Source organism: Coturnix japonica, chromosome 6, assembly GCF_054131305.1.
Source record: "Coturnix japonica strain WE chromosome 6, WE-NBRP24, whole genome shotgun sequence".
In the NCBI taxonomy this organism is placed as follows: domain Eukaryota; kingdom Metazoa; phylum Chordata; class Aves; order Galliformes; family Phasianidae; genus Coturnix; species Coturnix japonica.
In genome coordinates, this window is record NC_140668.1 from 37,286,383 (window position 1) to 37,308,398 (window position 22,016).

The following is a 22,016-nucleotide window of genomic DNA, read 5'->3' on the forward strand; positions in this document are numbered from 1 at the left end:
TTGATTTTTGAGGAGTTGCTTAGCCGTAATCATGCAGAATTCTCTGGGTTTCAGGCTGCGTATCTCCTGCTGAGGTGTTCTGCCTGCTAATGATAGGAACTCAAGCTGTTCATTTTGTCTAGGCAAGGGCACTTGAAGGACGACTCTCTGCTTTTGCCATCCCTCCATATCTTGTATGAGACAAACTGCAGAACTTTGGCAGAGTAAGCATTGCAGTCCCTTTCCTTAGTAAGCCTGCTTCTGATAATTGATGGGTGATACTATCAAGAATGAGCCACTTGTTTCTGACTTTTCTAAGAGGTTGCTGTAGGAAGATTTCCATCTTCTTCTGAAAATGGTGAGAGAAAGAGTAAGTGATGCCCAAAGTGAAAGCTCTGTCCTCAGAATGAAGATTTACTACAGAAACACCAGGCAGATACTTAAGAGTGGATTTGGAGTTTGCAGTGAAAATAACAGTTCACTTAGTTTCAGGCAAAGCTCTCTCCTCCAAATTATCTGCTTCTTTATATAGGAATCAGGTTTATTTTAGCAGGCTGCAACAGCTGTACTGTTGTAAACACAGAAAAGGTTGTTAGAGTCTTTGCTGTACCACTTAGAAGCATTGCACTACACTTCTGCCTTCTCTGAAGCAGACTGCACCCTTGTAAAGCCCCGCTCCAAATGATTCTAAGTGGCACTTGGTTCATCCACACCTTCATGTGAAGGGGAAAATACCTGCACCTCCACCTGCTGGACTGTGAGTCAGGTACATGTGCCTCCATCACCCTGTGCCTTCCAAGCAGCCATCTGTAAGTCTTTCCTCAGAAAATTCAAGGAGGTTATGAACAGTTTGCCCCACTGTATCTTCCTTAGAGAGCATAAGAATGCATTGTGTTGTTCTTCTAGACAAGTGCTCAGTTTGAGATGCCTGGCAATGGGCATTTCAATAGTGGACTCTATTTATACACAGTGTATCTGGAACAACAAAGGGTAATGAATCACTTTACTGGCTGTATGCATGCAATTAATACAGCATTAGTAATACAGGGGATGGTAGCCTGTGTTAACATTGCCTGCCAGCTAAATTCCAATAAATAATTGTCTGCTCAAATTTCACTCATTTATTTGTCAGTGCTCAGAATACAAAATAATTTGTCCTGCAACAGTGGCTCTATCTCCTTATTAACCTGGCATGTTGTTCCCTTTGGTAGTGAAGGAATGAAACTTGGGGCTATGTTAGCAGCTTCAAAACATCTGGCTGAGCCAAGCCCTCTGATATCTCCTTGTGGCAGAGTTGTACACAGCAAAACAAAGTCAACACAAGGAATAGAAGACTGGAGAAACTGGAGTCATAGGGAACACAATAAGGACAATAAAATTGCCTCTGGCAGCTTCAGGCCAAGCAGCTGGGATCCTAAAGTTTCTGCAGCATGGGACGTGGTGAATGCTGGCTCACCCCACTTGGAGACAGTTCATATTGAAGAGCTGTAGTCAATGACAGATGATTTCAACATTCATTGCAGGCGTGACTGCACCTGTATATTCCCTGTAGAGCTTCACGTTCACCTGATGCTGATTAATCATTCTTTCTAGGTTCAAAACTTGGGGTTCAGAGGAGAAAATCTACAGCAGTACCCAGCAAGGTGAATGCATCTGGGTGTTAAACATGGCTGAGAGAGATTTCCAATTCCAATCATGACTTTTCCCAAAGTATTTGTTCTGCCCTATCAGCTAATACAGCAATGGTGCATATATTAACATCCTGGAATTGAAATAGAGATCAAGGGCACAGGGTATAAATTGGTTTTACAGCATAATGTTAAATAATCAAACCATACTGGAGCAGCCTCTGTGACAAAATGACTTACATTTTTGGTGCCGCTTTTTAAATGTGATTATGCATTTTAATTGTTTAACTCCAGTCTGTGGAGTAGTTTCAAAGATGTTTTAAAATAACTTACAGCATGAAAAGCCTCCTGATCTTTAAATACACCTCAGGTTCAATAAATTTGTTTTTAATTCCGTGTGATGTGTGAAATAATAATTTTGTGCAGTGCTTTCAGAGAGGTGGAGAGGGATTTCATAAACCAGGCTGGGACAAGGAGGATACAGCTGTATAAAGGCAGTAGGAATTTCTATGCTGCTTCTCATTGTGTCTCACTATAAGAGCACAGTGTGTTTGGAAGAGAGGTGCACTCATGATGTTCTAAGCCTCAGAATGAACAACACTATGGTATAATAGGGCTCCAAACAGAGATATGAAGGTGGCTGGTTTGTCTTGCTCTACTTCAGCCATCCATCTCACAGTCATCTCCACAAAGCAGAATTCTGTCCCTAGTGGGCCCAGCTGAATGTAGAGACACTGACAAACCTCACTGAATTCGCTCGAGCACCCTCCACATTCCCTCCCATGAACATGAGGCAAGAATGGGTTAATTTGAGACACATCTCATGAAGTCAATAATGTGTGAAAGCTGAGATGGAAATCTGCACTTTATTTGTTTTCAGTCCTGATTATTTTGTGAGAAGAAAATCGTAATTCACAGTGCTAATTGTCAGCATTTTTAACCAGATCATGGCTTCAGATACTGGAAAGCTTTAAAAGAAATAACAAGACACCATCTGCCTTTTTTCTGTGATCCTGCTCAATGTTTATGGATGCCCGTTGTTTTAGAAGTTGAAAATCAGGACTGTTAATGAAGAAAAATGAAATTTGGTTCCTCTTCATGCAATAAATTAATATCAATAATTTGGAAAAAAAGGCTTGTGAGGAATTTCCAGAGCAATGATTCCTGGTTAATTGTCTTTTAAGAAGCACCCCGTCCTCAGTTGCATGGAACACTTCTTGAATGTATTAAAATGACACATCTATTTGTAACCCTCTGATAGGAACCTGATTAAATGTTTTGCCTGGCTTGCTGGAGATCCAGCCATGTCTCTTCTAATGAATGTTGATCACATTTATTGTCAATTTTTATGTTTGCAGTCCCATTAAGTTTTTAAGGTTTGGTCTATTTATCATACGTTTCTTTGTGTATGTGTTAATAGCAGAGCTGGCTTCACTAAGAAAGTGTGAGGTTTTCTTTGTCATTTTCTTCTTCCTTGTATATCACATTAACATTCATTGACAGTCATTCCTCCAGCTACTGGAACAAGGGATGTTTATAACAGATAATACTATGGCTGAGGTCCTTCTCTCATGTCTCACAGCGTGCATTCAGACATGCAGGCACTCCAGATGTGTTATCTTTGGTGACCAATCATGTTCATACAAAACCTGCTGCTGTGTAGAGCCAGGAAGAACTTCAGATCCTTTATCCTGAAGAGCTGGTGATGAGCCTGGAAGGTCTTTCTGGTTCTTCACAAGCGAACACAACCCTTGCAGAATCAATGTCTGCAAAGATCAATGACATCTGCAGTTTGGTCCTTAGAAAGAAGTAAGTGAAATATTTATTAGAGCTCTGTGGGAGTCAGAACTTTTATTCCTTGTGAAGTTTATATTCTAAGAGGAGGAGGAATTGGACTGAGCCGGGATGTTACGAACAAGTCAGAACATATCTTTTGCTGGGATACCTTTTGCTAAAGACAAGCAGACTACAGAGCATTATTTTCCTGTGTTATCTGTACCTATAATAGGTATATTATAAATAATATCTGCACAAATGGACCACAAGTCTTCTATTTGAGATGTCACAGGGACAGCTCTGGGTCTGAGACTTCACAATGAACTGCATCCCTTCCCATTCTCCTGGTGCTGTTTCAAATAGGATTTGATGTCTTGAGCAAGGAATGTGTATGCTGAAGCTTTGTAAACTGAAGGAATATTTACATGTGTATTTAACTACCAGGGCTTCGTAAATAAAGTCAGGTCTGTAGCAAAACAACATAAAAGAACATTTTCTATTAATATACGCATGTATTTTCAGAGACAATATTTGTTTAACAATTCCTATCTCAAGAGTGCTTATATGATGTAGAGTTTTTATTCTCATGCCTTATTTTCCTAATGACCAAATCTCGTTACCTTTACATCAGAGCCAGAAAAAATTCTCTGCAAGCAGCAGGTCTTTCAAAGCACAGTGAGGCTTAAGGCTCAGGAAGGGATTTGTAGATCCCATTAATTTTCTTAATCATAAACAAAGCCTCGGTGCCTTGTGTAAGAACCACATTTCAAAACAACACGTGGCTCGTTAAAGTCCTAACATCTGAACTTGTGGAGTAAAGGTAACCAAATAATTAATCTGAGCAGTGTTCCTTTGATTAGTGAGTGTGTGCCCACTAGAAGGCACTATCTGCTAGAGTTATAAAACAGAGTGAAGAGCTTCATGTAGAGAATTTCACGTGAATGTCTCCAGAACAGCAGACAGGTGCAATTTTAGGGGTTGAACAGTGTGTGTCTAACCTCAGTTACAGCTATTTCACAGCCAAACCATAAGGAATCAAAATTATTTGCTTTTTGGAATCACACTGACAGATGTGTTTATCATATGAAAAAATGAATTTCTTGAGCTTTCTTTAGATAGAAACAATGAGCACTCCAGGCACTTCCCCAGGGTTTGGAAGAAAGGAGGGTGAGGTCTCTGTCTTGCTGATTTCCACTATAATCTCAAGACAAATCAATTTCCCATGCCTCATTCCAGCTACAAAAAAGAACCATGTTGCTTATTTGGAGTGTTGAGGCAGTAAGCCTAGAGGAAGTCAGATAACATGAATTTGCACCTATGTTTCTTGTCTCCCTTGACAACAATAGATTGCAAGAATTGCAAGATATGATCTTAGTAATTCCTTCTGAGCTCTGTCCTATGTCAAGCAGCAGCACAGGCCACTTTACTTACCAGGAATCTGAGGAAAACTACCTGGGTACAACTCAGGGAAAGGCAAGCTTTGGAACTAGCTCTCACAGACAGCAGGTATCACAGCTCAGTGTCTCTCTGGCCTACACCCAGCTTCATTTGCTGCACAGACCACATGGGGTGAGCTAAAGAGCTCTCTGTATGCAGTTCTATTTACAGTCCATTGTCTTTAGAGCAAAGCTTAAAGATCCACTTAAGATCTCCATAATTTTGTATCACTTATCAGTTGGCCTGAGTGTTTCAAAATTGAGATATATGTTTTGGATGTCTGTAATGGGAGCATTGCTCCTGCTGTAAAGATAGGAATCAGTGCAGCAGAAGAGATGAGACAGAAGTTTTAGATTTATTTCTGTTGCCCAGTGTGAGATCCTTAAGCCAAAGAGGGTGGTGGTAATGAAAATTTAGGGAAGCATTGAGAGGTAAGAGCAGAGACAAAGGAGAGCCTGAGGAACCTGGTCAGGAGCAGCGTCAGGGAGATTCTGCCTTCTCTATCCTTAGTTTGTTTTTCCTTTTCCTCATCAATGCCAGACTCTGTACAAAACTGCACTAGTTTTGAAAGCTATGGTGGAAGATGCATTTTCTGCTCTGCAAGGGAATCGAAATACGGCACATTTAATCAGCAAACAGTTGTGAAAATAAACTGTAAGAGGTAAATATGTCAGTCACAAAATACAACGGTATGTTACCACGATGAAAGCAGACAATCTGTCTTTAAAGAAAGTGGTTATATGGACTTAAATATAGAGATAACTGAACAAAAAGAGGCAAGCCACAGCTTCAAATGACAGCCCTACACAGAACTACAGAGCTTGGCTTAAATGAATAGATGGAATAATTTTCGTGGTTTCAGCTGGGATAATTTCCCACGCATTTGGTCTATAGTGTAACTATGTGCTAAAAGGCTGATTTAGTACGGCATGAATTGTGCTCAGCCATTTATTATACAGAATATATCTATATGCTAGTCTATATTCTACAGTGATTGCACTCAAGTCTTCCTATAACTTATAAGTAAATTACAATCTCTTGTGTTAGATTTTGCTTTAATACATAACCTGGCTATTTGGTAACACATAATTTATTAGATTTTCCATGACATTACAAATAGCCTAAGGCTGGTATTACAAGATATACTGATACAGTTCCTATGTTCACAAAATTCCCCTATGAGTTTTTATTACAATTTCCTCTCAGTTTGGAAAAATGACCTGTCATATTGCCTTCATAATACACAGGTACTAATTTAGTGGCATTCAGAGAGCAGCCTTAAGTGGTCCACACGTAACTGCTGACTGCCACCAGTGCCTTCTTGCGTTTATATTTCAAGCTGCAGTAGGATTGTAATGATTGTCAGTAATATGCGACATTGGTCATTTTTCTTCACAACAGTGACACAGTACAGACTTCTCTAAGAACACTTTTCATTGCCAAAATACTGTAATGGAATCTGTTGAATGTCAGGCCCATAAACGTGGTTGTGATTGTAAAACCAAACGCCTTCCTAAACCAAGTGCTTTGGAGAGTCCCAGCTGTTTGTTTACTCAGAGTAGCCAGGCTCTACAATTCTAACTGGATTCTCTCCTTTGCTATTCAATATATTGTTGCTTTGTTTAGCAAGCTTGACTTTATACAACAGATCAGTGACTTAAACTGCAAGATCACATACAGAATTTCCCACAAAATTACCCATCCCTACTCTGCAGCGTATCAATATTTTAATCACTATTGTTCCAAGATGCTACTAAATGACACACTGTCAGTTTCAAAGTGTAGTTTTTACAGTGTTACAAAAGCCAGAATCTCATGGTGAGATTTTTTGTAACTGAGAATTCTTTCTCTCTCTAACAGATCAGAATGGCAGTGGTAGCTTTGCTCTGTACAGATGTCTCTACTGTTAAACACGTATTTGTTTTACACTCTAGGAACACACAGGTATGGTGATATCAACATGAGATATGATTTTGATATTCAATGTCTTATGTTTCCAAAAATCACCTTACTTACATTTATAAGGAGAAAACAATGCAGTCATCCACTACTTAAGAGAATGATGCTTGAACCTAAGATTAATACTAGATTTCAAACTTGTGCTTCACTCCACAAAATTACATAGAACAACTCAAGATCTCCATTGGACAGCAGTCACTGGCTGTTTAGATATCAAAAATGAGACGTCTAGAAAAAGTATAAGAGGGAAAAAAGTGACCTCACACCAAAAAAAATGCACCCAATAATTGAGATCCATAAGATCTGTGTTTTAATAACAACTAATTGATCCTCATAACAAGAATTTGAGAGGTGAAATTACAGTACACAAATTGAAATAGAAACTAACCTATCCCTAGCTATACAATATACATTAAGAATGCAAGCTCTGTAACAATATAAAAATGCTTTTACACACAGTAATTGCGAAAAGCTCTTCTGTTTATTCCAAGGGCTTGTAGAAAAAAAAAACACACCAAAGTCTTCCAGCATTCACCTTAAGTTATTGGCAACCTGTGTGGGGGGAAACATAACAAGAATATGATTGAGAAGAATTTAAGAAACACATTGATCAGAAGTTTTCATTTGTGAGTTTCGAGCTGAGAAAACTGGCACTGATGGGCAAGGAAGCCCATAACAACTTGTATTTATTTGGTCTAAGCACACAAAATATAGTTCTTTTAACATGCAAATATGCCTGTTTCAAACAGGCTGCACAGTGCTTTAGATGTGACCTCTGAATTTCAGACACAAGGGGCTGAGACATCTCTTATTTAACCCCCTTAAAAAAGGGTTCTCTACTATCACACGTATTCATTTGCCCATTGCTTTCTATGGATGAGGAAAATTAAGTTCTGTATTGAACCCTGCTCATACATTGTAACACACAGCCCCTGCTTCTGCTGGAATATTCTTGGCAATCTTGCATTGCCCTCATCTGGCGAAGAAAGCTTCATAAGATTCTTGTATTATAAGGAATTTCAGCCTATCTCACAGATAAAAAAATACATTTTTACCTTTTAAAGTCAGTAATTTCAAGTGACCTGAGGCCAACTGTCTCACCTTAACTCTTGTTAGTGGTAGCGGGGGCTTTGTTCTCTCCTTCCAGTTCTTCCACTCCCGCTTGTGTCATCAGGTCTGCTATGTTTTTCTCCAGGTCATCGATGCGGCAGCTCATGTCATCGAGTTCTCTGGTTAAGGACTATGACTACAATGTAGTGATCAGGTTCTTAGTGTTGTTTGGTTGCAATCGTGGCACTGCTCAAACTTTTATGGCCACTTTAAATGTACCTTACAAATCCCACAGAGATATGTTAAGCCACTTGAGCATTCAAAGCAGCCATTTGGCTTTAGAAAAGGATATTCCGTCCAATTATTTGGTCAGACATGGTCTGAAATTTATCCTGCATCTGCTGAAGCAACGTCTGCACCTGAGAGAAGGGGAGAAAACACGGCAGGCTGATTGCATTCATTACAGAACTCATCACGATGTTCGTAGTGCTATGAACACACACAGCAGCCTCACAGCACAGCCCCCCATCGCGTTATATTTATATGTACATACAGAATGAAAAGTTATAGGGGAGAGATAATAAACGCAGACAGACAAACCCAAAGCAGCTGCTCCCATTAAACAGCCCAGGCCTCTTCTCTACTCCCACAGCCCCGTCCTCACCCACACCCTCCTACTAAGGGTGATGTAACGAGGCTAAGGGCTCCTCCAACACCCTCCCCGGGGACACAGCGCTCACCACAGCCGTGAGATCCTGCACGGTCTTGGGGTCCGTGTCCGCCATGGCCTCAGCAGCAGCTCGGTTCACCCCGGCCTACACAGCAACGGAGCTTCCGGGCCACGCCTCGAGCTTTCCGGCTTAGAGATCTCGCGAGGGAGGAGGAGTTTGCGGTCATGGCGGCTGCTTTAGTCTCTCAGTGTTATTCGGTTTGGAGGAGCAGGAGAAGCACCTAATATCCAAACTCAGCCTTCACTTAAGGCAGTTCACTCTGCTTTGACCGAGCCTCGTTGCTTTCCATCACCATCCTGTAGGCAGCACTGGGCTGTGAGCAGGTCTGTGTTTAAGGCAGTACAGTGCCCTTATTTCCCATTAAGCTTAACCGTAACATTATGCTTAGGGTAAAAGCTTCCCACATGCTGAGATATAGTGCTTTTCTGATGCTCTTTAAAGGTAACTTTGCAAGTTGGGCACAGGACGAGCATGTTTTGTGGCATCAGGTGGTGCAGTGTGAGGCAGCATTCACCTTTTCCAGCCTTTAATATGAAAGGGAATGAGCCTGCAGTTTGTCTGTGTTCAGAACAGGGCTTAGCAGCTACAATAAGGGCTGCTGCACAGGTTGGTGGCTGGAGATGGTGCTTTATTGCAGCGTATTGCCTTCATGAAAGGAAGAGCAAATAACAGCACTGAATGCATTAGGTTGGATGCATGTCTGCCACAGATGAGTGATACGGTCCTTAAGGGACTGCAAAGCTTCATACACTCGATTTTCACATCAGGGAGCAGCGTATCCTAAATGCAGATTTATGGGCTTTTCAACCCAAGCCACACATCTATAGTTTTCATCTGTGAAGGGAATGGATGTTTACACAGCTTCATTATTATGTACTGCAACAAGATCTAAACAAACTCAAGTCAACAGAAACACCAGAGGTGCGTTGGTAAATGAAGAACGTTTCCCATTAGTAGGGGATAATTCCCCAATGCCTCATTTCTAGTGGAAGCAATCCGCTGGCACGTTCAGCCTTATCCCATAACTGCTAACAAATGTGAGATGCAGGGCATTTGCATTATCAATGTGCCTTTGAAAACACTGCAGTAGTCATAAAAAATGCAATTTAGTGCCAGTTTGGGGAAATGTTGTCTGTTTAAATGTAAATATGGCTTCTAGTTCTGAGAAAGGCTAAGAAATTAACTCCCATTTGTTTGTTGGATGTGTTTACAAAAGGCCGTTGTTTTTATGACCGTTCTCTGAGCGACATAAGCTACTGCTTTGGTAAGGCTGTCATACCTGGTCTGTTAATGCACATTGAAGAGGAGATGTCTCGGCTCCCAAGTGCTGATGTGAGTCACACAGCAGGCAGTGCTGCAGGCTCAGGCTGAGCTGCCCTTCAGCTGTTGCAGACCACCAAAGGATGTGGGACAGTGTCATACCTTCCCCTGCACCACTTGAGCATGTCACTTCCAGAAGCAGAACATGGGTTAGACTCATCTCCAGCTTTTTTCTCGTGGATGGTTTTGTGGCAGCTTACCTGTGAGAATGAGACCTTCCTGAGTTGGGTTCCACACCTTATAACAATGATTGTACTGGTATTGATCCTGGCAAGTTCAGATGGGGTGCTTTGTGGATTCATCTTGTGCCTCTTCTAGTTCACAAATCCCAATGGCACATTCTGCTTTGGTTCTGAAGAGGTCCTGGGAGGTTTTAACACGTCACTTAAGATTTGTGCTATAGCAGTCCTGGTTATGCAAGGAGCCTAATCAAACTGATAAAGGGATTCCTCTCACCATCAGTGTTTTTTAACTTACTGAGCAGCGGCACATTTATCTTCACACAAGTTTTGGGACTGTTTTTCATGGCAGGATAAAACATTCTCATTATTCACTTCTTAGCATGGCATAGTCAGACACTGAGTAACTTGAACACTGCGGGGTTTTGTTTGTTTGGTTTTTGTCTTCATTTTGAGACTAAATGCAGAGAAAAAGCAAGGCAGGGAGGACTAATAGGGCTAATGATTCCCTCAGAGTAATGGTCAGAGATTACTGAAATGACAGGAGATGTGGAAGGCTGGATACTCTTGCTCGCTTTTTACTGGCAAAGTCTTAAATTCAATTGTACAGAGAAGGACTATCAGAGTTAGTAAAGAGCCTGTTGTGCTCCTAAAATTCAAGGGAAATTTACAAAGATTGATTTAAGAACTGTTAATGAAACTCATTTTAAATGCAGGGATATGTAATTGCAACGCAGAGAGCTTGGCTCATATAGCAATAAGGCATTGTCAGACTGCGTACAGCGGCAGCTTTCAGCTTTCCAAGGAACACGAAACAAACTTTGCCTTGGTGGAAACATGACAGATTTCTGGCACTGGCATCTTTAGTTCTTGTTTACTTTGGTGATGCAGAATTAAAGCTTAATATAATTATAATTAAGAAACTACTGTTAATTTAACAGTTGTTTTTTTTTTATGCTACTTAATGTGAAAATCACCTAATTGGTTGATAGTACATAATTAATAATTGTGTATTTGCTGTTATGTCTCCTTTCTTATAGTCACAGCGCAGGGATTAGGCAGCAGCTAATGAAATGAAAGGGTAAATAAATCCCAAAGGCATTTTTTTTGCAAAGACAGTTGTTTTTGCAGCAATATTTTAATTGCTTTGGCCATCAGCTCGTAATTGGGCTCCTGGAAGATGTCAGGTAATTGTGGTAGTATTGTTTGTACAATGGACGTGCACTCAGACTGTTGCAGCCGTTCTTGATCCCTTATTGAGTTTGCTGAGTTTGTGGATCTTAAGGTGCTCAGCACATGAAATCAAAAGTATGTTTTATGTACTGCAGCCAAGGTCTTGTGATGACATCTTGAGAATGAAATGTTAATATCTCATTGCGGCCTGAGTTGCTCACAGCATAAATTCTAGAGACATTAGAAAAATATAACAAATGGAATTCATTTATTACTTCTAGAGGAACAGCGCTCTTTAGGGGCTGTCAGCTATACACGAGGTCAGAACATATTAAACAACAAATTCTTCTTAGAAAAGAACTGTGAAGGGAAAGCGAAATGTTGAATATTGTGAATATTTAAGTAGTTAAAACACAGTGTGTGGAAGCTGCAGAAGAAACAGAAGAGTGATTTGGAGCAAAACAGAAACAATTTACTGCGCTTATTTTCAGATTATTCTTATAGAATCACTGAATCACAGAATGGCCTGGGTTGAAATGGTCATCTGGTATCAACCCCCTGCTGTGTGCAGGGTCACCAACCAGCAGACCAGGCTGCCCAGAGCCACATCCAGCCTGGCCTTGAATGCCTGCAGGGATGGGGCATCCACAGCCTCCTTGGGCAACCTGTTCCAGTGCGTCACCACACTCTGGGTGGAAAAAACTTCCTCCTAACATCCAACCGAAACCTCCCCTGTCCCAGTTTAAAACCATTCCTCCTTGTCCTATCACCATCCACACTCATAAACAGCCATCCCCCCTCCTGTTTTACACTCCCTTCAAGTACTGGAAGGCCACAATGAGATCTTCTCAGAGCCTTTCTCTTCTCCAAGCTCCACATTCCCTCAACCTTTCTTCATAGACCAATTTTTCAGCAACCAAAATACGTATCTTTAGTCTGAGTAGTTCCTACATGAAGTTCACTCCTGCTAAGAAATGAGATTATTTTTGCTGTAGTTATTCTGCTCTGGTCACTTATCCTCTGTCTTGCCTTTTCAGTCTCCGATGAGCTGGATGTTACCTACCAGCAGAACTGATCGAGGACCCTGGATTCATTATGACTGGTCAGATTTCATTGCAGAAAGTCGGACCGGAGGAAAATGAGCAAAGTAAGATATGTAGATAGGAAGTATTATTATCAAATTTCATATGTTACTCTTTCACTGTCTCATTGCTCCTCATTCCCCCACTTCATTTAAAGCAAAGTGTGACAACATGTGGCAATATCAGTTACCTAATAATAACTGCTTTGTATTTCATAATAATGTTAATACATTCATTACTGGCATCACTAGGGCCAGGACGAGAGGAGCTGTGCTCAGCAACCACCCTATAAAAGAACAAAGAAGAGATTCTAAGATTGTACTTTGTGGTACTGATAGTTCTGTAAGGAAAAAGGACATGTCATATATATGAAAACAGACATTATGCTGGTAGAAAAGTCAACTAAATAATGCTACTTTTACTGCCAGTATGTGAGTTTTAAAAGAAGCTACTAAGACACGTTTTACCTTCACACTGTCATCAGTTGTCTCAGTGTTTGAAGAAGGTGGTCAAAGATTGAGAGCTCAATCTGAGCTCTCAGTAGTGGATGTCAGACTAACATCTGATTCACTTTTATGGCAGTTGGTTGTTTTTGAAGATCCAGCCAAATTGTTTTGGACTTGACATGAGCATGCAGTCCTACCATTCACACTCCCAAGTTAAGCAAATGATAGTCAGTGCTAAATAACCCATGTGATTTTGCTGTAGTTTTTCTGAGGTAGAAGAACTGGAATTACACTTGTGCAGCAAGGTTGCTTACTTGCAGTTTTAAATAGAGATTATAACAACTAGAAAAACTGGATACTCTTGGCAGCCCTTACACTCAAAGCCTAATCAATCAAACCAGGGGATTACTTGAAGGATCACAGGAGTGTAGTACAATTAAGTTGTTTTGTGCATCATCTCATTTAAAAATAAACCCACATCATTACAATTTTATCCTATTAATTAACCTTGTCTACTTTGACAAAAGAGAATGTGGACTCAGAGTCTGATCCTACAAATGGCTGCTGAGGCTCGGATACTGCAAAGTATATCCCGGCAATGACTGTAACTGCACAGTAAAATACGCTTTCACCTTTCTATACCTGAGATATCATCATTGTCATTAATTCTAGTATATGAACACAGGTGCTTAAGAGTGTTTTCTGACAGAAATGGTTACTACTATACTTGTGTCTTCTAACTGCAGTCATTCCATTTGTCATTCTGTTAGTAGAAATTCCCTGCTGTAATGACTTTACATTTTTGTCTGAATTACAGCTGTTGTCACGTTTTAATATACCTCCACGTACAACTTGTTTGCTGAAGTCCCCATTTCTTTCTACAATGATCGTGCAATGATTTATTTCTTGTTTTAGTTTTTTATGTGCTAAGAATGAAATGCTCTTCTATTTTATTTCTTGCCTTCTTTTGGGTGAGCAATTTTGTTTAGATGTTTTCTACCTTTTGAATGTTAACTTTCTACCCAGAGCTCACAGAAAAGTGAAAGTATTCAATTTGGACTCTTTTATGAGGAATTCAGAATGAATACTTTTAGAAGATACATTTAGAAGTAATACACATTGCCACAAAGAATGCTATTAAGTGTTAAAATTCCTTTATGGGCCTATCAATTCCTCAGGGCTAAACATTAATCATGAGCAAGTGCCTGGCACGGAGATCGTTGTCCCATAAATTATTTCTGATACTATTTTATGTTCAGTATTAACTTTGTTGTTTGGTGGGGGCATAAACTGCTGTGCTTAAAGTTGTCTGACATCCATTGTAAAGAGCTGTAAACTAAAGAGCTGTGTCCTCTTTAGATTTGTTGTTTGGTCCTGGTGTAAGGTCATGTAACAATGTCAAGGGCATCTCAACTCAAATACACTTACCTTGTATATGAGGTTATTCAGAAGTATAAAAGGAATCTTTCTTACTTGTTCATGCTGGTGTTTGCGTGCCAGGTGTGGCTGAGCAGATTATTCAGGGTGATGTTGATGATAGAAAGAAAGAAGCTGAAATTTTGAGTTCTGAATGGAGATGGATGAGATTTCTGTGAACATTTCTTAGAGAGTTCATTGCTCTTCCAGTTACTGCAAACAAATCTGGATGTATTTAATTACCTTAAATACTTCACGTGTGGAGAATAGGTAAATCTTTTCAGTGTCTGCTCTGACAAGATATTTGTGCCCTCTGTTGTTGTATTGAAAGAAGTTTGGCACGGAAGATGCAAATTCACAGCTACAGAGCATAGACAGCCAAGTTTTGCTCATCAAAACTTGGAAATGTTTCCTTCCAATTCTAACTGCAAAGCCATGAGAAAGGCGTCATTTGCGAATGGATGAAGGTGGCACCTGGAAAGCAAATGGAAGCCAGCAGGGAAGCCAGAGCAGGAACTAGGCCAACTAAATGGCTCTGCAGCCGCTCTGAATAATAGGGCAATTATAAAGGCTTTGCAGAATATGTGAATCTGTAACATCGCACACCTTGGAGCAGTGAGAGTCCATTCCTACTCTGAATGAATCTAGCAATAAATTCCTTTTGATTCCAAGGTGTTCAGAATCAGGTCAGTGCTGAGTTGTTGTGTGAAACAAACCTGCTTATGGATGAATAAAACCAGCATTTGTTTGTTCAGTGTAACGATAGGAAAGAGAAGGTCTTCTAACTGCAACATCCAGGAAAACTGTGGCCTACATTTACCTTCCCAGATTACTCATTACAATTCATTTCCTGCCTATACTGTGCACCAATATACGCTGTTCTTTAGATGTTAGGAATGTTGAAAGTAATGCCTGCAGTCCTGCAGTGTTTGCTGTAATTGTCCGTGTGCTGGAAGAAGAGCTTTAATGTGGGCAGCAAAAAAAGGGCTCATCCATGCTTGTCATTCGTTCCCTAATTTCCACATTTTAGGCTGTGCTGTTAGCAATTCAGCACAGTGCATAAGCAGTAAATACTATTCTGTGCCTCAGCGCTGGACAGCTGGTACCCCACGTTTTGTACAGAACTGTTTTACAGCCTGTTTGCTTGGCATACAGCATCCTGCTAAATTATTCACTTGATGCTGTGGCCAAGAGGCTGGATGGTTGTGACATGTCAAATGAAATTCAGTCGCTACCACTGATGTAAACAAACTCTCAAGATTTGTCTCTGTCATGAACAGAGCTGTTGATAATGCGATCGTCTTCTCCCCAACTGTCCTTTGCATTCCAGAGGGAGCAGTGATTATGTGAAGGCACGATCCTCATCGCATGGTGCTGGGCCACTCGTTAGGCCAGTTTAGATCAGGTTAGAGTGAGAACAAATAGGGCCCTTTCTGTGCATCACCATCAGGAAAGGAACCCAAACCAAAACTCGCTGAAGTGAAAGTGGTCTCTCCAATAACTGTAAGTAGGATTTAGGCCTTCAATGGATCTATTTCAACAGATGATGGGGCAGAAAGACAGTAACATCTGTCTTGTCTGGGGGTAGTCCCATAGCTTTTGGGATCCGACTTTGGATCTGAAGATCTTAGAGTCTTCAGGATGCTGGAACAAGGCACCAACCGCATCACTTGTCTCAGTGTGGCTGACATTTGTTATTTCAGCTTTAGAGTCAGGGACGGAGCATAAAAGGTAGCTGTATTCCTGTTACTCTGCCCCAGAAAGGGAAGGTTGTGTGCTTAAAAAAGTACACAATGTTCAAGCCATGAAATTGAGTTTTCCTCAAGTTGTAAATGTGGCATCCTTAAACAGTGTCTCATTTTGGCACAAGGTCCTTAGAATATCTCTTTTTGGGCCACTTTATCTGCAGAATTTGTCACTCTTTTTCCCCAGCCTGAATGTGGCACTTCATGAATTAGTCCAGGTGATGCAGGAGGGTTTGGGGGGAAGATTGCAGCTGCTGGATCCAGTGCTTTGAAGGGAACTCCTTTGGGAGCCAGAGCTGGGCTGAAAGCAGCACTTTTGTTGCCATGCAACAGTCAGACAGAACCCCGGGTACCAGACACAGCTCATCCATCACTTGGTGATTTTTCAGTCTCCTTTACAAGTGTGGCTACCAGAATTGAACACAGTCTTTCAGTCTCTGCTTCAGCTGTACTGTAAAATAATGTTATTACTCCTTATTAGTCCCACACACATACACCTAAAGATCCCATTACCTCTTTATGATTTTTCCCCATCAATTTGTGCCAGAGTTTCAGATTATGACAGTGCTGTTCTGCCTTTATTCATTGTAGTGCAACAAGGTCTCCTATGTGAACTTAACAGCAGATGTTTCCTAACATTGGACTTATGCCTCAGCTCGGATAAATAAGATTCTGAGAAATTAATGCAGGGAAAGCAATTAACATCTGGCTGTGAAACAGAATGTCACAGATCACAGAATCACAGAATTACCCGGGTTGGAAGGGACCTCAAGGATCATGTAGTTCCAACCCCCCTGCCTAGCAGGGCCACCAAACATACACATTTACTAGATCAGGTTGCCCAGGGCCCTGTCCAACCTGGTCTTGAACACCTCCAAGGACGGGGCATCCACAACCTCACTGGGCAGCCTGTTCCAGGACCTAACCACCCTTCTAGTAAAGAACTTTCCCCTAACATCCAACCTAAATCTTCCCTCCTTCAACTTAAAACCATTTCCCCTAGTCCTGCTATTATCAGCCCTTTCGAAGAGTTTACTCCCCTCCTGGGAGTAAGTTCCCTTCAGGTATTGAAAGGCTGCAATGAGGTCACCTCGCAACCTTCTCTTCTCCAGGCTGAACAAACCCAACTCCCTCAGCCTGTCCTCATAGGGGAGGTGCTCCAGCCCCCTGATCATCTTTGTGGCCCTCCTCTGGACCCTTTCCAAAATCTCCATATCTTTTTTGTACTGAGGACTCCACACCTGGACACAGTACTCCAGATGGGGCCTCACAAGAGCAGAGTAGAGAGGGATGATCACCTCCCTATCCCTGCTGACCACCCCTCTCCTGATGGAGCCCAGGATCCCGTTTGCTTTCCGGGCTGCCAGAGCGCACTGCTGGCTCATGTTAAGTTTCTCATCTATCAGGACCCCTAGGTCTTTTTCAGCCGAGCTGCTCTCAAGGACAACTCCTCCCAGCCTGTACAGGTGCCTGGGGTTCTTCCGGCCCAAGTGCAAAACCTTGCACTTTGCCGTGTTGAACCTCATTAGGTTCACCCGAGCCCAGCTTTCCAGCCTGTCAAGGTCCCTCTGAATGGCATCTGTTCCCTCCACCGTATCGACTGCACCACTCAGCTTGGTGTCATCAGCAAACTTGCTGAGGGTGCGCTCCATTCCCTCATCGATGTCATTAATAAAGATGTTAAAGAGCACCGGTCCCAAGACAGACCCTTGAGGGACGCCGCTCGTTACCGGCCTCCACCTGGACATAGAGCCATTGACCACCACCCTCTGTCTGCGGCCTTTCAACCAATTGCTTATCCATCTAGTTGTCCACCCATCAAATCCACCTCCCTCCAATTTGGAGATGAGGATGTGATGGGGGACCATGTCAAAGGCCTTGCTCAGGTCCAGGTAAATGACATCGGTCGCCTTCCCTTCATCCACCAACGCCGTCACTCCATCATAGAAGGCCACAAGATTAGTTAAGCATGACCTTCCCCTGGTGAAGCCATGCTGGCTGTCTCGGATCACATGCTTGTTCTTTATGTGATCAAGCATGTTGTCCAGGAGGATCTGTTCCATAATCTTCCCAGGCACAGAGGTGAGACTCACCGGCCTGTAGTTACCCGGGTCATCCCTGCTCCCCTTCTTGTAAATGGGAGTGACGTGACCCTTCCTCCAATCATCCGGGACCTCACCTGACAGCCACGACTTCTCAAATATGATGGAGAGCGGCTCAGCAACCACCTCAGCCAGCTCCTTCAGAACCCTGGGATGCACGCCATCTGGCCCCATAGACTTATACTCATTCAGTCTAAGGAGGCACTCTCGGACTTGCTCTACCCTTACAGTGGGGAGGGATTTACCTCCTTGGTCCCCACATGGAGGTATGGGGGTGCAAGACTTAGGGACGTGAAAAAGACTAGAATCCTGGCCACCAGTGAAGACCGAGGTGAAGAACTCATTCAGCACCTCAGCTTTCTCTTCATCTGTTGAAGCCAGTTCTCCTTTTAAATTTACCAGAGTAGGCACGCCCATTTTGGCCTGTCTCTTCTGGCCAATGTACCTGTAGAAGGTTTTCTTGTTGTTTTTCACATCCCTCGCCAAGTTCAGTTCTGCCTGCGCCTTGGCTTTCCTGATCCCACATCTGCAAGTTCGGACGGCATCCCTGTATTCTTCCCGGGTGACACAGCCTTGTTTCCAGAGCTTGTACACCCCTTTCTTCACCCTCAGTTCTCTTAGCAGGTCCTTGCTGAGCCATGCCGGTTTTCTACCTCTCCTGCCCACTTTCTTAATCAGGGGAATGGAGACCTCTTGTGCTGCCAGGAGGGCATCCTTGAACAGTAGCCAGCTCTCCTCAACGTCCTTATCTTTGAGGGCAGCGCGCCAGGGGATCTTGGCCAGCATTCCATTGAGTAGCTTGAAGTCTGCTCTTCTAAAGTTGAGCATCCTGGTCCTGCTCTTTGCCAGGCCCACATCGCTTGAGATCACAAACTCAACCAGGGCATGATCGCTGGAGCCCAGGCAGCCTCCAACCTTGACGCTTGACGTCCACTGGTCCAAATTGCTTCTGTTTTTCTTTCAAGTCAGCATTTCCAATGGGAAGCTGTGTCTTCATGCTGCATTCTGTGTTGCTGTATCCATGATTCAGTACTAGGAGAATGTCACAGCGCTATTTCTTTGCTAGATGTCAAGTCTAGGTTTGAATGTCTCCTTGATGCCTTTTTCTCTGTCTGCAGGTAAAATGAGTGGCTTATATTGGGAGAACTACTACTTGTTATTATGTTGTTATTGATTGTATAAAGATGTTGAGAGCATGTGATAAATGAGAGTTATGCTTGTCTGCTTGTGTGAACAAACCTGTTCTTGGGTCTCAACACACTCTATTTTTACACTGCATTGAAAGTGCCTGATTATTGGTTCCATCCTATGACTGAAACAATTCCTAGATACGTTTCCTCTGATGTTCAATACAAAGTGCTTATTTATACAATTAGATGGATAAGAATACGCAATATCAGACTGTAAGAGTGTACGCTATAACTTCATGTTTGTCCAGCTCTGTGCAAAAACACAAAGCCTGTGCTGAGCAGAAGGTTAATGAGAGGGTCACGTGGTCGTAGCCCATTAGGGTGCAACAACCAGAAAGTTTAAGAAATGAAATTAAACTTTTAACAGTACCATAATTGCATGACAGTAAAATTCAACTCATATAATTCTGGTTACATTATCCTAGAAACTCATTTTTACGGTATCTTAAGCTATAAAGGAAATTCATTAGAGGCATAAGGAACACAATGAGATCATCTTTCATTTCCCTGCTCTAAAGCTACATGGGATGAAGAACTTCAAGCAATTTATTGTGTCAAGAACTCTACTGCATGCACGGCTGTCAAGGAAAGAGAGATTATGTAGTTTAAGGTTCCTACTCTGATATATCAAAATAAATAATTTGGGCAGGATCAGTAATGCACAGTCATATAAAGAAAGGGAAACTGGGAGAGGGAGATACGTTCTGAAAGTAAATTAAAAATGAAAAAATGATCCTAGAAACAATGTGGTTTATACCAGAGGAACAGCGCTGTTGGAAGTGCTGGTTGTGCACATTGTGATCTCATTATTCAGACCGTTGTGATCTAAACTCCATCTAAACCTAGTGGTTATTTTCCTGCAATTTCCATACTCAAAGAGAGCCGAAATTAAACTAGTACAGAGTTAATGGTGCATACTGACTGTTTTAGCTATTGTTTCTTCTCGGATCTGTACCAGTTGTGTCTGGGGAACATAAACAGTAGTAGACTGAGAGCACCTGTAATTACTGCTGTGAAATTGAACTGACCAGAATAAAATGGATCAAGAGCTTTGCTGTTAATTAATTTTTACAAATGCTTTCTTAATTTGTACATATGTATCTAGCATGGAGGCAAGGAGATAAAGAAAAGGTAGGCAGGCACAGAAGAGATGCACTTAGGGCACTAAATGCTGTATTACATACTGTTACCTATTTGGGAATTCCATTTTCACTAGTACTGAATCTGAATAGTACCAAAACTGTTAGGTGCCACTGTCTTAAGAAAAGTGGTTAAAATGGTCTAAATATATTTTAAAAATTACCGTAAGTAAAAGACAGAAGCTTCACAGCAAGATAGTGTCAGCAGTTTGTGCTTCTGACCTGCTATTCTGTTCTGCTTTGTGAGATATGCATGGACTGCAGTTATGCAGGAGAGGTTGCAAGGTGCTTCTGTTTGTGGAAATCAAATGACTGATGATATCTCAACTATGATGGGAAACTGCACAGATTCAAAGGTTCTTTAGGATCTTTCGTTTTAACAGAATTATCCCATAGGAATAATCACAAGGTACACAATGTTCATTGACAGACCTGAGCAGAGCAGGGGCCAGAAGCTGCCCAGGTGGATGCTGAGGCTGCTTTATGCTTGCAGCAGCATCCTGCTTTTGGCAGAGATTTCTTGTGCTTAGTCAAACTGTCTGCAACAATTAATTGCTTGTTGCAAAGTCAAATCAAAGTGCTTAAAGATCTCAATACACTTGTCGTTTGATTCTTGGAATAACTTAGGAGAATGCAGTTGTGCTGGGGTAGGAGAAGAACAATCTTACAACATATCTGCAGCATGCATGCCTGCCAAAGATGAGGATAATCAATCAGCATGTTGCCGCTGCTATTGATGTGGTGTGAGATGCTGTTTGACTTGAAAGATGAAGAGGAAATTAAGCATAACACAGTGATAATGGAATGATCAATGCTGCTCGCTGCAGACTTTGCGTGTGCATAGAAAAGCGAGATATTTTGAGAATGCTGGCCACACAAGCATGAATAAGGTGGTTAGTCTTGACCAAAAGCTGAACAGAATTGACTAATTTGCTACAGTTAACAGTGGGGCTTTACCAGCAAACCAAGAAACACAAGAAGAAGGAGAGGTTGTCCTAAAACTTCTGTTTCAAGAAGGTATAGGGAGTTCTGGGTGAATTGCCTATGAAAATCCTTGATCCCAGGCTTTAAATCTTGGCTCTGTTTTCTCATCAAATGTAATGGAGGAATCAGTAAAGAAATCATTTTCTTCTCGCACTTGCATACACATCTGCTTATGGGATCGAGCATTTATTATTTATTCTGTATGGGTTTATCTACTGCTTCTGCTAATGAGATATCCTGTACTCTTGGTGTTTCCAGTGTTTTTACAGATCAATTTCTCAGGAAATCGTTAAGGAAATAATTAGGGACCTTCATCCATTTCCCATCCTTCCTTGCATTTTAGATCCTTGGCGTCACCCAAGTTGTCTTGTTTTCAGGATTCTGACTTGTTGTAAAGGCTATGCACTGGATTTTGATGTCCTGGTCCTTCTTCACAGCCTTTGAAGCTCATCTCATCTACTCTCTGAAATGCTTCTTTACTCAATAAAACCACATGATGAACCAGATAATAGGATTATCAAACCCCAGTCGTATGCTTTAAAATATCTTGCTGAGTCAAAATTTCATTACTTTAATATTCCATTGACCACTATATGAACTTTCCTTTCACTGTGGCTTCTCCGCAAAATGACATTATGTACCAGTGGCTTGTATGAAATCTTTCTTAATGTCCTCGATTA

The 22,016-nt window shown here is 41.6% G+C and overlaps 2 protein-coding genes across 2 annotated transcripts in view; one reads left to right on the forward strand and one right to left on the reverse strand.

Annotated features, from left to right (window-relative positions):
* Nucleotides 1-7,066: 7,066 nt before the first annotated feature.
* On the reverse strand, nt 7,067-8,656 carry HSBP1 (heat shock factor binding protein 1). The gene is made up of 4 exons (XM_015874160.3): nt 8,570-8,656; nt 8,182-8,248; nt 7,881-8,003; nt 7,067-7,331 (listed from the first exon to the last, which is right to left on the reverse strand). The coding sequence occupies exons 1-3, from the start codon at nt 8,612-8,614 to the stop codon at nt 7,882-7,884; spliced, it is 234 nt and encodes a 77-aa protein (XP_015729646.1). The 5' UTR covers nt 8,615-8,656; the 3' UTR covers nt 7,067-7,331; nt 7,881.
* A 40-nt stretch (nt 8,657-8,696) lies between these two features.
* Nucleotides 8,697-22,016, forward strand: part of LOC146760585 (uncharacterized) — an 86,250-nt gene continuing 72,930 nt past the window's right edge. The window contains exons 1-2 of the mRNA XM_085551881.1: nt 8,697-8,883; nt 12,270-12,379. Of these exons, the coding sequence (XP_085408007.1) occupies nt 12,371-12,379 (9 nt within the window). The 5' untranslated portion in view covers nt 8,697-8,883; nt 12,270-12,370. The remainder of the gene's footprint in view (nt 8,884-12,269; nt 12,380-22,016) is intronic.